Source organism: Sciurus carolinensis, chromosome 5 (assembly GCF_902686445.1).
Source record: "Sciurus carolinensis chromosome 5, mSciCar1.2, whole genome shotgun sequence".
NCBI lineage: Eukaryota > Metazoa > Chordata > Mammalia > Rodentia > Sciuridae > Sciurus > Sciurus carolinensis.
In genome coordinates, this window is record NC_062217.1 from 131,137,638 (window position 1) to 131,155,069 (window position 17,432).

The 17,432-nt window shown below is 40.2% G+C and overlaps 1 protein-coding gene across 4 annotated transcripts in view; it reads left to right on the plus strand.

The window, feature by feature from the left end:
- Nucleotides 1–3,214, plus strand: part of Sh2d4b (SH2 domain containing 4B) — an 81,371-nt gene extending 78,157 nt beyond the window's left edge. For all 4 annotated transcript variants that reach the window (XM_047553411.1, XM_047553413.1, XM_047553412.1 and 1 more), the window contains one exon: nt 2,791–3,214. In XM_047553411.1, the coding sequence (XP_047409367.1) occupies nt 2,791–2,883 (93 nt within the window). In that variant the 3' untranslated portion in view covers nt 2,884–3,214. The remainder of the gene's footprint in view (nt 1–2,790) is intronic.
- Nucleotides 3,215–17,432: the final 14,218 nt, after the last annotated feature.

The following is a 17,432-nucleotide window of genomic DNA, read 5'->3' on the forward strand; positions in this document are numbered from 1 at the left end:
CACCAGGCACCTGGATGTAAATAATGCTTACCTGGAATCTTGTGAGCCTTAAATGAGGTCATATATATATACTGTGCTCTGTAACTGGGGTTATGGAGGTCCCTGTGTCACATTTCTCTTCTAGTCATTGGTGCCCCTGCCATAGGCCTACTTTGGAAAAGATGTTGTCTTCCAAACAATGCATGTAGTGAGAAGCCGCTTTTGTGTTATGTGGCTGTTGGGATCACTAGTAACTGGGAGAAAGGCAGAGGTGGAAATCAGTGGCCCAGAAGGACAGGATGGAGGGATTCTGAGAGCTCAAGAGCTAAGTTGTGGAAGATCATGGCAGATTGTAGGAGAGAGTGTCTCACAACCAGAGGAAGGACAAAGGCACGGAGTGTGTAGGTACTGGCACTTTCTGCATTCCAAGCACAGAGCCCACTGTTCTGCATCCATGCCCTCATTGAATCTTCACTACAGCTCTGCGAGAGATACATATTAGCCCCAGCTCACAGATCAGGACCAAGGCCAGAGAGGATGAGAAAGTTGGCCAGTTCTCATGGCCTGGACCAGCTGAGACCATGAGTGAAGCCTCAGGCTGTCTGTCTCTAAAGCATGTGCTCTTCCCACTAAACCCTGGTGTTTATTTCCCTGTCCAACATAAGCTATTTCAGCAGCAATGAGCTCCTTGTCTCTGGAAGCGATCTGAGCAAAGAGTGAATGCCCATCTCTTAGGACAGGTTTCTATACATGAATCCCAGACCAGATGTCTCTAAAGGTCTTTATGTTCTTCCAAAGCTCAGTTTCTGAGACTGACAATTCACTTTTAACACTGCAGAGAGATAGCATCCATGTCCAGGTGGAGATTGGGTGGCCAGCTTTATAAATGAAAAATTTAATTACACAATGCATGATTACATTTTAAGAAAAATCAAATGCTGTAGAAACCCCAGACTTCATTCATTTCAATCCCAATTTCTATCCTACACCATGAACAATCAGTTTGCCATGTAGCTATCCAAATATTTCTCAGGCAGTAACACCAAAACTTAAGTATATAAAGAAATACACCATTTTTCACAGAAATTGCATACATTTTTCACATGTGGCTCAGCAACTTGATTTTTAAAAAATATATGTAAAACATCATAGAATGTTGTATTTAAAATCATGGTCACTGGAATCAGAGTGCTGAGTAAATCCCGAGTTCATTATAGTATGTGACTTTGGGCAACTACTCAAACATCTGTGTCTTAGTTTCCTGCTTAGTAAGATGGGTTTAATCATAGCACTTCCCTCTTAGGTTCACTGTGAGGTTTAAATGAGATATCACAGAAAGTGTTGAAAAAGTATACCTGACACTTGTTAAGTTACTAAGTCACTACTATGAGATCTTCCCGTCCCAGTACATGTACCAATCCTTGTATGTGCCCTGTGGTATTCCATGGTACGGATGTATATTACAGCTTAATTATCCATTTTCCTCTTATGTCCACTCATTCAACTTCTGGTCTTTCAAGATCATGAACGGTGCTGCGGAGACTTGAGCACTATGTATATGTCACAGTGTTGCTATGAATACATGTGCAGTATTTTTCTAGGATGGATCCCCTGAACTGGAATTACTGGAGAGAAAAGTATGCACATACTAATTAGAAAAGATCTGCCAGAATGTCCTCCAAAAACATGCTGCCAATTCATGTTCCTGCCAAAAGTGTATGAGGCTGTTTTCCCACTGCTGCCAACTCTGAGGATTCTCAGTCATTTAATTTTTTTCCATCAGATGAGCAGACACTGTATCTCACTATTGTTTAGCTCACATCTCTCTGATTGCTGCTGATGCTGAGGATCTTTTCATACTCTTAATGGCCACTTGAATTTCTTGGTCTGTGAATCATCTATTCATATCCTTTGTCAATTTTTTTCTATTTAGATGTCTCTTTCTTATTGATGTGGCCATTTCTTCAGCTTCTAAATTGCTCTTTAGTTAGGTCCATTCTGCTTTTCGGTTCTCCTACTGAAATTTTTCTTTTTAATTTAAATGATCATGCTTTTTATTCACATTCTCTCTCTTTCTCTCTCTCTTTCTCTCTCTCTCTTTAAAATACAGTAGCCCATTATTGTATCATGGATGACTTACTCTGCTGAGAAAGTTAATTCATATCTCTTAAAGGCTCCTTCTGTTTGTTTTATAAACTTGATATTTTCTTGGGAATTAGTTCTATTATTCAACCTAGCATCTTTCTTCTGTAGTTATGGTTGTCTTTAAATATTTATAAATTTGGGACCATGAGGTGATATTCCAACTTTAAATTTCATGGTTATCCATGAGTGCATGCAGTTTCTCTTTCCAGTCTCTCCCTGCTGTAGGGGTTGGAGTTAACAGTGAAGAGTTCATCTTTTGGGTGTGGTGGTGTCTGAGCTTTGGGGGTCTTTTCGGCCTCCCTGGGAGCTGTGTGCTTCCCCAATCTGTTTGAAATTCCCCACCTGTCTCCAGCACGCACTAGCCCCTGTTCTATCTTGACTTTTCTGACAAGCTCATGCAGTACATCTCTTGATTTTCAAAGATTCTTCCACATTTTCATTCTGTTGGTGGGCTTCTCTTATTTTCCAATACTTTAAAGATTTATTTTGTTTTAAAAGCAGATTGCCCCTGCCCCATTATTTCTAGAAATTTGAGTGAAGGAGGCACATCCATGGTCTTTGTCTTTCTGTCTTGAACTAGAGTCTGGTGAATGTTTATATCCCTTTCCTGATTTTAAGTGAATTTCTTCCCCCCACTTTTTTTTTTTTTTTTTTTTAACTTTTCAGGAGGAAATTATCACCGTTTCAGGGGGAGAGTTGCTACAGGAACCCTGTGGACAAAGGGACAGCCCACCAGACTACCACCTGTTATTTGAATGATTGTTTTCTCCTTATCATAGTTAAGTTTCTTTGAGCATCTTCTTTTTGAACTCAGCACAAGAACTCCCCAATTCAAATCCCAACGACTTTCTGGAAGATCCACCACTATTCAGAGGAGTAAGCATATCAGTATGTCTCAAGGGATATGGAATGCACACATATGTGCTACTGGAACCATCCCAGTACTCAGGACAGAAATTGCTACTAGCTGATGCTACTGTTTCATGGAGAATCTAGTTATGACCTCAGAAGATGCACCCTGTTTGTCACGGCTGCCCTGAACTAAACTCGGATCATGTTTTAATAATCCAAAATAATTCTAGTGCCGAACCCTGACTTTAACATGTGGTGTGGTAGACATTCAATAAATGTCTGTTTAACAAATGCATTTGTGAAAGTTTTTCAATATAATCCGCAATGGTTTCTAGTAAGTTATTTCCTATTTCTCTTTTTAAAGCCATGGAGATAATAGAAGAAAAATTCTAAAGGATTTCTGTGGAGGATGTGGAAGATATAGACGCTGCTTTGCTTATGGAATTCATTACTCTCTTTGATATTATCACTGGAATAACCTAAGACTCCTGACCCCAGTTGGCTTCCAGGATAGGTGATGGATTCTGTGCTGCTTTCCTTATTGAACCTCTTCTTCTGCCACTCCCTGCCCTGTTTTTGAATCACATATATTGACTGCAGTTTTGCAATATTGAAGTGTTGATTTCGTGTATTCCTACATTTGTGCCCAAGACCTGGGTGAATTGTAAATCCAAGAATTATTTTTAGGCATCCGACAAGACTTTTGCTTTCTAGAATGCTCTCTGCATGCAGTTTACTGAAATGATTTGCTCTGTCTTCATTGTTCTTGTCTGGATCCTAGCATCCACTTAATCTGAGTAAGTTCTTCATGTTAACAAGAAAACTCTTGCAATTATTCCTCAATTATGCTCGGTGATGGTGTGATAGTATCCTCTTGTGCATAATCATTTAATACCATATACATGGAGACAGCAGATTATGATAACAATCTAGAGTTAAGGAGACCTGGGTTCATATCCCTATCCCTGGAACTTATTGGCTTGATAATGCTTGCAGCATTGTGCCCGGTGAGCATAAAAAGGTGAATGGACTCTGGGAACATCAGGGAATTGGTTTACCTTACTTGGTGGCTATGTCAAACATCTCTTAGGTCCTCCCTTCCCCTGCCTCACCTGTTTCTCAGATCCTTGGCCACTCGTTTACCCCCAGCCACCATCACTGTAACTGGTTTCATGTGGGCTCTGCTTTTCTTCATTGTATGGATCAGCCTTGTGTGCGCATGAACTTATTTTCAGCCATGTGATACTTGTGGCTGCTCTATGGTTTGGATTTGAGGTGTTCCCTAAAACTCATGTGAGAGACAGTGCAAGACAGTTGAGTTGAAATGATTGGGTTGTGAAAGTCTTAACTCGATCAGCAAATTAATCCCCCTGATCAGATTAACTGAGTAGTAACTGTAGGCAGGTAGGGTATGACTGGAGAAGGTAGGTACTGGGGCGTGCCTTTGGGGTATAGATTTTGTATCTGGTGAGTAGAGTCTCTATCTGCTTCCTGATCATCTTGTGAGCTGCTTGCCTCCACCACACTCTTCCACCATGATGTTCTGCCTCACCTCAAGCCCTGAGGAATGGAGCCAGCTGTCTGTGGACTGAAACCTCTGAAACTGTGAGCCCCCAAATAAACTTTTCCTCCTCTAAAGTTGTTTTTTGTTAGATCTTTTATTCACAGCAGTGACAAAGCTGATTAAAACAGTTGCTCACCCCCTGTTGCTGCCAAGGCATACGACAGGAGAGCTGTGGCTTAGTGCCCATGCAATGAACCTTAGCTCAGTGGTTGGTCAGTACTTCTTAATTTTTTCTCCTAGAGGGCCTGTTCTGAGAGCCAGCTCTTCATATGGCCTCTATAGTGCTATAAGATGGAGCAATCCAGTCCTGCTTGAGGAAACCAAGCAGTGTCCAGATGAGTACGGCACTGTTCTTGCTCTTCCTCTGCCCCACCTGCTCTCCAGCCCTCTCCTCTGGGGTTGCTTTCTTGGATTAAGCAGCAGCAAAGACACTTTTGCCACAGCCTCTTCCTTCTGGGAAGCCCTGGAAAGCACCCATTATACTAAGGTGTTTCAAAATATCAGTTTAGCAGCTCAGCTCCCTAACTTCCCCAGCTTGCCTATCTCACTGGGTGGATACAATCAAGTGATGGAGGAACCCTGCTTTCTGAACTCTAAGGCACTTTCAACCATAATGAAATATCATCAAAATTACCTTAGTTCTATCAGGACTCAGCAGAACCAAGTTTTTGCTATGTGAAGTTGTTAAAGTATTTTGATTTCACTAAACCTCTGTTTAACACAGGGAGAGGATTTTCCATATGGCCATCATTGGCATTTTTGGAAGGTTAGCTAAATGACAATATAGAAGCTCTATCCAAATGAAAGCTTCATACTGAGCAGTGATGTGTCAGGGGAGATGATGTGATAACTTTCACTGTGGTGGAAGAAACTTCCAGCAGCATCTTTGAGAGCAGACCAAGATGGGTTGAGAACTCAAATCCCCAGGCTGTTGTTCCTGTCACCACCTAATTAATATGAGAGAGACAACAGCTGAGTTTTCCATCCCTAACACATTTATTTCATTTTATTTGGGGCCAGCACTTTCTGCATGTCTCATATATTTTAGGTTTTACCTGGCTTTAAAATAAATTCCTTGTAAGTTGTCCTGCAAATGAAATTACTGTCTGGAAAACTGCAATTTCATCTTGAGAGTTTTATTATGCTAATAAATGTCAGGATTCTCAAATAAAGGAATTGCCTCCTTTTTTTTTTTTTTTCTTTCCCTGAGCCCTACAAATATAATGAAAAACAGTCCGTCAGCTACAAGACTCAGCAGAGGGAAAATTTACAACCTGTAACTAGAAAGAGAAGTTGTGAAAAATGCAATGCAACTTAATGGAAGATAAATTTCAGGGAATGGGAGGGCAACTTGGGGTAAAGATCCAGGGAGGTCTCTGTGTAGCAGATATTCTTAGGGAATATCAAAGGGTTCATGGGCCAAAAGGGACTACTGACAGAGAAGACCTTTAACCGGAAACATGGGCATGAAGCTCTGGGGCCTGGGGTAGTTTGTTCGTTTTTGTCACCTTGATCCTTTCCTTATCTTCAGGACTAACTTGTGATGCCAGATAAGTTTCTCCATTCCTTGGGTCATAGTTTCTCCTTTGAAATGGATAAACATGGCCTGTTTCAGAGGGTGGCTATGAAAATAATGTGAGATTTTATAACAATAATGACAGATGTTGTTTTAAGCCATGTGTGTGTGTGTGTGTGTGTGTGTGTGTGTGTGTGTGTGAATTCTCCTGTCCATGCTTAAGGGAGAAAATGCTCTCACCTCCATCCTGCACATGGGGAAATTGAAGCACAGAGAGTCTCAGAACTTTCCCAAGGTCATTCCTCTGGAAGATGCAGCACAGACATTGACTTCAGCCTGGCCTCTGGGTTGGTATAGGCCTTAAGCCAGTACTTTCCAAACTGGAATGTGTGAACGAGTCACAGGGTGATGTTAAAAATGTAGGTTCTCCTTTCAGAGGATCTGGGATCAGGTTTGAGGTTCTGTATTTCTAACAGGCTCCTGGGTTCTGCTGCCATTGCTGGACTGTGGACCACACTTTGAGGAACCAGCTTTAAAAGTAGTGATCAGCAAATTATAGCTGCAGGTCAAATTTGGCCTGCTACTTGTGTTTCTACCTCCTGAGAGAATCGTTTTTATATTTTTAAATAGCTGGACAAAATTAAAAAGAAGAGTAATATTTTATGATCTGTGAAAATGATATTAAACTCAAATTTCAGTGTTCATCTATAAAGTTTTATTGGAATATAGCCATGTTCATTTGTTTACATATTGTCTTTGGCTCTGTTTGACTCACACGAATTAAAGTATTTATTATCTGGCTTTTTATAGAAAAAGTATGCTGACCCCTGCTTTAAATTGTGGTGCATCTGTTAGGAATTATTTTGCCTCCTTCCTCTGCTGTATCTAAATATACCCTTAGTATCACAGTTTTTCATCCAGTGTGATAAAACACCTGAGAGAATCAACTTAAAAGAAGGAAAGGTTAATTTTGGCTCATGGTTTCAGAGGTTTCAGTCCATGGTTATTTGACCCAGTTGCTTTGGGCCTGTGGTGGCACAGTACATCATGGTAGGAATCCATGGTGAAGGAAACCTGTTCACCTTGTGGAGTTCAGGAAGCAAAGAGACGGGAAGGGGCCAGGATCCTACAATTCCCTTCAAAGGAAGTGATCTAACTTCCTTCCCCTAGCCCCCACCTTTTAAAAGTTCTACCACTTCCTAATAACACCAAGACAGGGAATCAAGCAATTAACATATGGGCCTTTTTGGGGCCACTAGCAAACCCATAGCATTTAGGAAAGATACATAGTTTATACCATAGTTTATGCCTCGGAGAAATCTACTAAATTTTTAAAGTTTTGGTACTGAGGATTGAACCCAGAGGTGCTTTACCACTGAGCTACATCCCCAGCACTCTTTCTGTCTCACTCTCTCAATCTTAATTTTGAGACAGGGTCTTGCTAAGTTATTGAGGCTGGTCTTGAACTTGTGATCCTCCTACCTTAGCCTACTTAGTAGCTGGGATTACAGCAAACACCATGGTGCCCTGCCTACTAAATTTTATAATAGTGTTTCCATTTCAGTTTTGAATCTTATCTCTAGTATTCTAAAAGAAGATTCTTTTCCTTGTCAAAGGATTCTAACCAAATGTAAGCTGGTAGCATCAGTTACATAGGTACCTTACATGCACACAAGATCATTTCTTCTTAGAATTTGCCATACTTTCCTGCAGGTAACTGTAATTGTATGTTTTGCCCTTCAGTCTGTGAGATTCTGAGTTCAGGCAATGCCATATTAATCTATGTATTTTAGGGTGTCTGGAACAGTGGATATTGTAGAATTGCATTTGATATGAATTGAGGACAATGAATTGTGCAGATTTCAAAGATCTGTTTTAACCTTTAGGGAACCTCTATAGGGAAAAATGAGGCTGAGAATTCTTGCTGCTTAGCATAAAAATTCCAAATCTACTACTTTAAGTTACTAAGAAGAATAAATAAGCAAGTGAATAAATGAGACCAAGAACGTCAAAAGCACTTATGGCAGCTAGTTTGAGATGGGGGAACTAAGAGTTGAAACAGAAAGCACATCTTGCAAATCTATTCTGTGACTTATAGAACAGGTAAAGAGAGTCAAACCACAGCATAGCAGAGGACCTGTCTAAATGTCAGCTCACATTCTTAACCAGATTTCACAGGTCCAAGTAAAGATGGGTCATCAGATGAGCTGATCCCTGTCTGCATGACTTTTAAAAAAGTTGTGGTAAGATGTATGTAACATAAAATTTGTCATTTAAACCATTCCTAAGTGTACAGTTCAGTGGCATTAAGTACATTCATGCTATTGTGAAACCATCAATACCATTCATTCCAGAACTATTCTCATCCTGCAAAACTGAAATTGCTACCCATTCAGCAATAACACCTTATTCTATCTCTTCCCCAGCATCCACCATTCTTTCTGTCTCTACAAATTTGACTACTCTAGGTACCTCCTATAAATGGAATTATACAATATTCGTCCTTTTGCGACTGGCTGACTTCACATAGCATGATGTTTCCAAGGCTTATTCATGTGTCAGAATTTTCTATGTACTGACCACATTTTATTTGCCATTCATATGCTAATGGGTACTCAGGTTGCTTCTACTTTTTGGCCATTTTGGATAATGCTGTCATGAACATGGTGCACATATCACAATTCTTACGCTCTAAAGGTGAAATCCTTGACTATTCCAGCAACTTCCTAGTTTACAGATTCTGATCTCTCCCTGACCTGAACATTACTTTCCAGCTCCCCAATCTCTGTAAGTACCTTTTCTTAACTTTTCCTGTGTTCCTCTGGTGTGTGCTCTCCCCTGATGCAACAAGTTAATAAACCTAACTTTGGCCACATGTGTAGGCCACTTCTGGTAGACTTTAGCTGATGGGCAATAAAAAGAAACCATCCATAATAGACATTCAAGTAAGACTCACATCTTGATTTCATTTCCCTGATGACTAGTGATATTGGACATTTTTCCTATACTTGTTAGCACCCATACATCTTCTTTTGAGAAATATTATGTGGATCATTTATCTATTTTAAAAACCAGACTACTTACTTTTTGTTGTTGAGGTTTTAGAGTTCCTTATATATTCTAGATAGTAATACCCTGCTGGATGAATAGTTTAAAAATACTTTCTCCCATTTTGTCGGTTGTCTTTTTGCTGTGTTCGTTTTTTGCATTGCTCTGCCAAAGCTTCTTGGTGTGATACAGTCCAGTTTGTCTAGTTTTTCTTTTGTTGTGTAGGCTTTTGGAGTCTTTTAAAAAAATCACTGATATCTTGAAACATTTCTCCTATGTAATTATCAGGGAAATGCAAATCAAAATCACAATGAGATATCATCTCACTCCATCAGGATGGCTATTGTTACCGTTTGGATGTGAGGTATCCCCCAAAGCTCACATGAGAGACAATGCAAGAAAGTTCAGAGAAGAAATGATTGGGTTCTAAGAGTCTTAACCCAATCAGTGATTTAATCCCCTGAGAGGGATTAACTAAGTGGTAACCAAAGTGATAGGGTGTGGCTGGAGGAGGTGGGCACTGGGGATGTGGTTTGGGTATGTATGTGTTTCTTGTGAGTGGAGTCTCTCTCTCTGCTTTCCGGTTACCATGTTAGCTGCTTCCTTCCACCACACTCTTCCACCACGATGTCCTGCCTCACCTTGAGCCTGGAGAAATGGAGTTGGCTGTCCATGGACTTGGACTTCTGAAACCATGAGCCCTGGAATAATTCTTTCCTCCTCTAAAGTTGTGCTGGTTGGATCTTTTAGTCACAACAGCAAAAAAACTGACTAAAAGCTATTCTGGCAAGAATGTTGAGAAAAAGAAACTCTTACACACTGTTGGTAAGAATGTAAACTAGTGCAGTCATTATGTCCACTTCTGTTTTTCATTTTCCTTTTGTGGTGCTTGGGGTCAAGCCCAGGGCCTTGTGTGTGCTAAGCAAACCCTCTACCATTTAGTTGCTGCCCCCATGGTTATTATAGCCCTTGTGGAAAACAGTATGAAGGTGCCTCAAATGTCTAAAAATAGAACTACCATATGATCTAGTGATCCCACTTCTGGGTATGTAGCCAAAGGAAATAAAATCAGTACCTCAAAGAAATACCTGTACACCCTTGTTTATTGCAGAACTATGCACAATAGTCAAAGTGTGGAATCAACTGAAGTATCCATGGATGGATGAATGGATAAAGAAAATGTGGCATATGTAACCAGTGGAATATTATTCAGCAATTATAAAGAATGAAAAACTGTCATTTGTCATTTGTGGAAAAATGGAGGAACTTGAAGGCAATTTTGTTAAGTGAGATAAACCAGATACAGAAAGACAAATACAAGTATGTTCTCTCATGTGTGAAGTTAAGCAAGTTGATCTCATAGAAGAGAGTAGAATAGTGATTAGAGGCTAGGAAGGGTAGGAGAAAGGATGAACAGAGGGAGGTTGTGAAACAGGTACTGAAAGATTGTTAGGAGAAATGAGGTCTAGTGCTGCACAGTACAGTAGGGTGACTATAAAAACTTGTTTTATGTTTTAAAAAGAAGAGAGGTGTTTGAAGTCTCCAAATACAAAGAAATGATAAATATTTAAGGAGATGGAACTGCTAATTACTCTAATTTGATCATTTTATATGTGTACATGTATTGAACTGTCACATTGTACCCCATAAAGATGTATGCATATTTTATCAATTAAAAATAGATTAGCAAGAAAAATGAAGCAGGAGGCATCACAATACCAGACCTCAAAGCATACTACAGAGCTATAGTAATAAAAACAGCATGGTATTGGCACCGAAACAGACACATAGACCACACAGAATAGAAGACACAGAGACAAACACACATAAATACATTACCTCATACTAGACAAAGGTGCCAAAATCTTTCACTGGAGAAAAGATAGCCTATTCAACAAATGGTGCTGGAAAAAATGGAAAGCCACATGTAACAAAAGGAAATTAAACCCTTGCCTCTCATCCTGAATGAAACTCAACTCAAAGTGGATCAAAGACTTAGGCACAAGACCAGAGAGCCTGTGACTTGTAGAAGAAAAAGTAGACCCAAACCTTCACCATGTCAGTCTCAGGTCTGACTTCCTTAACAAGACCCATAAAACTCAAGAAGTTAAAACAGGAATCAATAAAAGAATCAATAAATGGGATGGATTCAAATTAAAAAAGCTTCTTCTCAGGAAAAAAAAAAAAGCAATCAATAATGTGAAGAGAGATCCTACAGATTTGGAGAAAATCTTTACTACATTCACCTCAAATAGAGCACTAATCTCCAGGACATATAAAGAACTCAAAAAACTTCACATCAAAAAAACAAATAACCCAATAAAGAAATGGGCTAAGGAACTGAACAGATACTTCACAGAAGAAGATATACAATCGATAAACAAATATATAAAAAAAGTTCAATCTCTCTAGCAATTAGAGAAATGCAAATCAAAACTACTATAAGATTTCATCTCACTCCAAATGGCAATTATCAAGAATAGAAGCAACAATAAATGTTGACTAGGACGTGGGGAAAAAGGTACATCATACATTGCTGGTGGGAATGAAAATTGGTGCAACCATTAAGGAAGGCAGCATGGAGAGTCCTCAGAAAACTTGGAATGGAACCATCATTTGATCCAGTTATCTCACTCCTTAATTTATACCTAAAGGATTTAAAATTGGCATACTATAGTGATGCAGCCACATCAATGTTTATAGCAACTCAACTCACAATAGCTAAACTATGGAACCAAACTAGGTGCCCATCAACAGATGAATGGATAAAAAAAGTGATATATATATATATATATATATATATATATATATATGAGCAATGTTATTATTACTCATTCTTAAAGAAGAATGAAATTATGACATTTGCCAGTAAATGGATGGAGTTGGAGAATATCATGCGAAGTGAAATAAGCCAAACCCAAAAAACCAAAGGCCAAATATTTTCTCTGATATGCAGATGCTAATTCACAATAAGTGGTGGGGGCGCACTAGGAAAGAATAGAGGTACTTTATACTAGGTAGAGGGGAGTGAAGGGAGGGGAAGGGGTATGGGGGAGGGAAGGATAGAAGAGTGAAACAGACATTATTACCTTATGTACATATATGACGGCATGACCCATGTGATCCTGCAATATTACAATCAGAGAAATGAGAGATTATACTCCATTTTTGTATGATCTATCAAAATGTATACATGCATTCTACTGTCATGTGTAATTAATTAGAAGAAATAAAAAATTTTTAAAAATACTCAATGATTGCACTGACCATGCTGAGTAGCACTGCATATGTCTCAACTGTGTTTCTTGCATCCGTTTATATCCTCATCCCAGAGAATGAACTCATGGGAAGTTGGGTTTGTGACCCATCCTCCAGGAGACAGTGATGTGGAGGACAGTGTGGAGGTAGAGCCAGAGATGGACTTAAAGATGCTGTGGCAGCTGCTCTTCTGGAGGACACCTTCTTACCATGGAGGCACCAGTGTCAAGGTCCAGTCATCATAGGCCCCTCCCAGAGGGAGGCCAGGAACCTTCATCCTCTGCAAAAGGAGTTGGCTAGCAGAGCTGCTCTGTGGTGGACCCTGTGTTCATTTGCCAAGAGACTTTTGTGGTTTATGAATATCCCCTTCCTTCTTCACCCCAGGTAGGTGGAGACACTGAGTGTGGAAGGAAAAGTCATTCTTTGGGGGACCAGGAATGTAAACCTGAATTTAAATGGCAGTAGAAGAATAGAAGAGGCCTTCAAGAAGAGGAAATAATTGGAATAAGCAAAGACCTGGAGGCATGTGTGTGTGTGTGTGTGGAGGCTAGAAATGGTCTTATTAGCATATTATATCTACTCCTCTGTTATGACACAAACTGAACAATAGCACAACCAGATTCTTCATAAGGGACATATACTGTCCAGATTCTCAGCCATGAGCCAAGGGTCTTAGATATTTCTGCAAGTCTATGGTACAAAAAACATTCATACTGATAACTCTCATATTAGCCAAACATTTGGTTTCGATCTTTTATGACTTGGTTTCCTCCTTGTGCATGTTTTTTTTTTTTTTGACTCTTTTAATCAATGTTGTATACTGCTAATGGCAACTTATGTCCTCCTGTTGGAAGGCCTCTGGATGATTTCCTTCTTATTATCACATCTTCATGGCTTTTATATTGGACTTATTCTGATTGGCTGGAATTTTTGCTTTTCATTCTGCAACTCTTTAATGATTCCTTTTTTCTCTGGGAAATTTGATAAGGGGGAGACCCCAACTCTTGTATCTGGCATGTGTGTTCTTTTCAACCTTATGTTTCTAGTGGTCACTGGTTGTTGAACAGAACCACGAAAAGTTCTTTGAGTTCATTAAGCCTCTTTTCCCATTTCTAGTTTCCAAGGATTTATGAAAAGCAAGAAACACAACAACCAAAATAATACACAGAGAGAAAAGTAATATTTTATTATACATAACCAACTGCAAAAGAAAGAATCTGTGAACCAGAAGCCCAGAGTCTTGGCTTTAGCACAGTATTTTAGGAACAAATCAGCTCCTTCCCCAAGTCTGCCTGACAAAATATTGTTTTCCATTAACAATTTAGCAATCTGTTTAAGAGGCATGGAGTCCCTGAACAAATGGGCCACTGGAAAACTAATTAATGACACTCTGCATTGAATTCATTCTCAACCTTAAAATGCAGACACTAACTCAGAGCTGAAACACAAATGTAAGATCATTTGAGCAACAACTTAACTTTTATTCCTTAGTAGATACCAAGGGAGGAATATTGTGTGTTAACAGCATTTACCTGATACACACATAAAAACAGTAAAGCCCAGGCTGGTAGATATTGCGCTGGGCACTGCTAAAGAGGAAGCCTCAGCGTTCAGAATGGAGGTTTATGTTCTCTATTAAGCAAGTCGATGATTGGTTTAAGGGAGGTGCCATATCTCCTGACAATTTTAAAAGCTGCAGAACCCTTTTTTTTTTTTTTAACCAATTGTATTCAAAAGTACAATGGTGACTCAAAGCAGAGAAAAAGAGGCACATTTCACACTCATAGAAGTTTTTTCTCTTGTTTCTCTTACTTCTTCAAGTCGAATCATTCTTATGTCTCCTTGAATATGCAGTTTGTCTTTTCCCACTGACACCAAGATCCAGGGGAGGATGGTTGGTGTCTGTTTTAGTCAGTTTTTTTGCTGCTGTGACTAAATGATCTGACCAGCACAATTGTACAGGAGGAAAGGTTTATTTAAGGGCTCACGGTTTCAGAGGTCTCAGTCCATAGAAGGCCGACTCCATTCCTCAGGGCTCCAGGTGAGGCTGAACATTATGGCGGAAGAGTGTAGCAAAGGGAAGCAGTTGGCATCATTAGGAAGCGGAGACAGACTCCACTCTCCAGATACAAAATATATATACCCATAGCCACACCCCAATTCCCACCTCCTCCAGTCATTTTGATTAATCCCATCAGGGATCAATTCACTGATTGGGTTAAGACTCTTACAACCCAATCATTTTTCCTCTGAACCTTCCTGCATCGTCTCACATATGAGCTTTTGCGGGGCACCTCATATCCAATATATTCAATAGTCACCGGGGTCCCTGTAGGAAAAAGCAGGGAGCCTTGAAAAGGGAATATTTGAGGAAGGCTCAGTAACAAAACTGAGGGTGTAGGGAGCCACCATGGAAAGTGCAGGGTGACCAGGGGCTGGCGTAGTAGCATCCCTACCATTACCCACCAACGCCAGGAAGATAAGAGGGAGTAGTTCTGATGCAGGTGCAGGTGGCCATTTGGGAGGGGTAGACTGTCCAGGGAGAGAGCCAGCCAGAGGCAGCATTTCAGGCGGTAGCTAGGGCAACAACACATTCCTGACCTCACCTGCTTCCCTCTTTCTACTCTCCCCAACTTTTTCCTATTCTCACAACACTGAAAACTTCCCCTTTACTCACCAAAATACATCAACAACCAATTCTCCAGTGGACATCAGCTGGGTATCCTATCACTGAACTCAATTTTGGATTTTATCAGGCCCCACTGGTTGAAGACTCAGTTCCACAAGAAGAGCCTACTTCAGATGTCAATCGAAAATCCCAGGTAGTGACTTGTGTGCCTGACTGATAAGCCATAAATCAAGGTTCCCATGAAGCCCTCCTCCAGGTTTGATTAATTTTTTAGGACAGCTTACAAAACTCAGAAACACTTATATTTACCAGTTTATTATAAATGATGCAGATAAACAGGCAGATGTAAGAGATGACAGATGGACCACTGAGCTTCCATGCCTCTGTGGGGGCTCCACCCTCCAGGCATCTCCACATGTCCTTCTATCCAGACGCTCTCTGAACCCTGTCTTTTGTGTTTTGAAGGAGTCTTCATTATGTAGGCATTATTGACTATACCATTGGTCACTGGTGGTAAACTCAACCTTCAGTCATTGTTTGCCTCCCTAGAGGTTGGGTGAGACTGAAATTTCCAATCCTCTAATCAGGTGTTTTGTTTCCCTGACAACCAGCCCCATCCTGAGGCTCTTCAGGAACCCATCAGGAGTCATCTCGTTAGAACACAAGATGCTCTTATTATCCAGGAACTTACAACTGGTCTTAGGAGCTCTACGCCAAGAACAGAAGAAAGAGACCAAATATTAGAACAAAAGGTTCTCCTAGCATCTCCATCTCCAAGTGTTTTAGGAGCACTGCTTTAGGAACCAAGGGCAGAAACCAAATGTATATTATGTCACTGACTTCCAACCCTTGTCTTGCCAACCCTGAGTCTTCCCAGATATTCAGAGAGAGTGTTTCTCCTGTTCCACCCATTGTGGTCCCTTTTTCAGGTCCTCTTGTGAAGTCTGTTCTTTCTCTTGCTTTGAAGGCAGAGGCAATATCTCAGTACCAAAATTCTGGCTTATAAACTGTGCTGAGGTGTTTCAGTGACCCTCACCTCTCCTGTACCAGAGGAGACAGACAACATGCTGGGATTACTGAATCCCAGGGTGACTGGCTGCCTATACGTTAGCTCCAACATTGCTTGGATATGCCACTTTGATCACTTTTCCAGTATCCATGTTGATTTCGTTTATAGCAATGAACTCATTCTTGGTACATGTCTGTCCTGGCTGTAACCAGTGAACAGCCTTTAATTAAAGCTGATTCCATACCTTCCAACTTCTCCCCTCTTCCCTAGGACTCATTTTCTCCTTTTTAGAGTCTCAAAGACAAAGTAACATTAGGCAACTAGTGAGATTTATCAGAAAAGGCTTCAGTTAGGGTCAGTATACCGAGTTCTCTCTTCTTGCTTCCCTAGAGGTTCTTCATCTGAACCTGTGGTTTAGTGTTCCCATGTAGACCTTATTAAGACTGGCAATCAGGGCTCCATTGCTGCTGAAAGAATGTGTAGTCTTTGGGTCCTACACACCATGCAGCTCTGTACAGTTTCTCCATGTAGTTGTTTTATGGTTTCTATAGCACTAGTGGACAACCATTCAAAATGGCAGTTGCCATTTCCTCACTGGATAATCAGAGCATATGATAAAATTACTGGGGTAATTTCTGATTAGAAGGGAGTGGTAAAATTTAACTATAGAGGGGACTTCAGGCAGAGTTTGATATGGCTGCATGTGAAACAGAATGCTAGGAAAAAAAACTAGCAAAGAAGTTAAAGATCCTCAGTTGTCTGGCTTATGTCTGTCCAGCCAGTATCAGGCAGTACATACCAGGCAAGAAAGGAAAGATTTAATGTGGTCCATAATCACAATTACATTAGAACAAGGGATCATTTTTTAAAATAATTTATTTATTTTGATTCATTGTAAACAAATGGGGTACGACTTGTTTTTCTGGTTGTACATGAAGTAGAGTGGTACCATTTGTGTAATCATACATGTACATAGGGTAATGATGTTTGTCTCATTCTGTTATTTTCCTTCCTCCCACCCCTCTTTTTCCTCTATACAATCCATTCTTCTTCCATTCTTGCCTCCTTCCCACCCCCCAGCATGTATCATCATCTGCTTATCAGAGATCATTCGGCCTTTGGATTTTGGGATTGGCTTATCTCACTTAGCATGATATTCTCCAACTGCATCCATTTACTTGCAAATACCATAATTTTTTTCTTCTTTGTGGCTGAGTTATATTCCATTGTGTATATATACCACAGTTTCTTTATCCATTCATCTACTGAAGGGTATCTAGGTTGGTTCCACAATCTAGCTATTGTGAATTGAGCATCTATGAACATTGATGTGGCTGCTTCACTGTAAGATGCTGATTTTAAGGCTAAGGAGTGGGATAACTGGGTCAAATGGTGGTTCCACTCCAAGTTTTCTAAGGAATCTCTACACTGC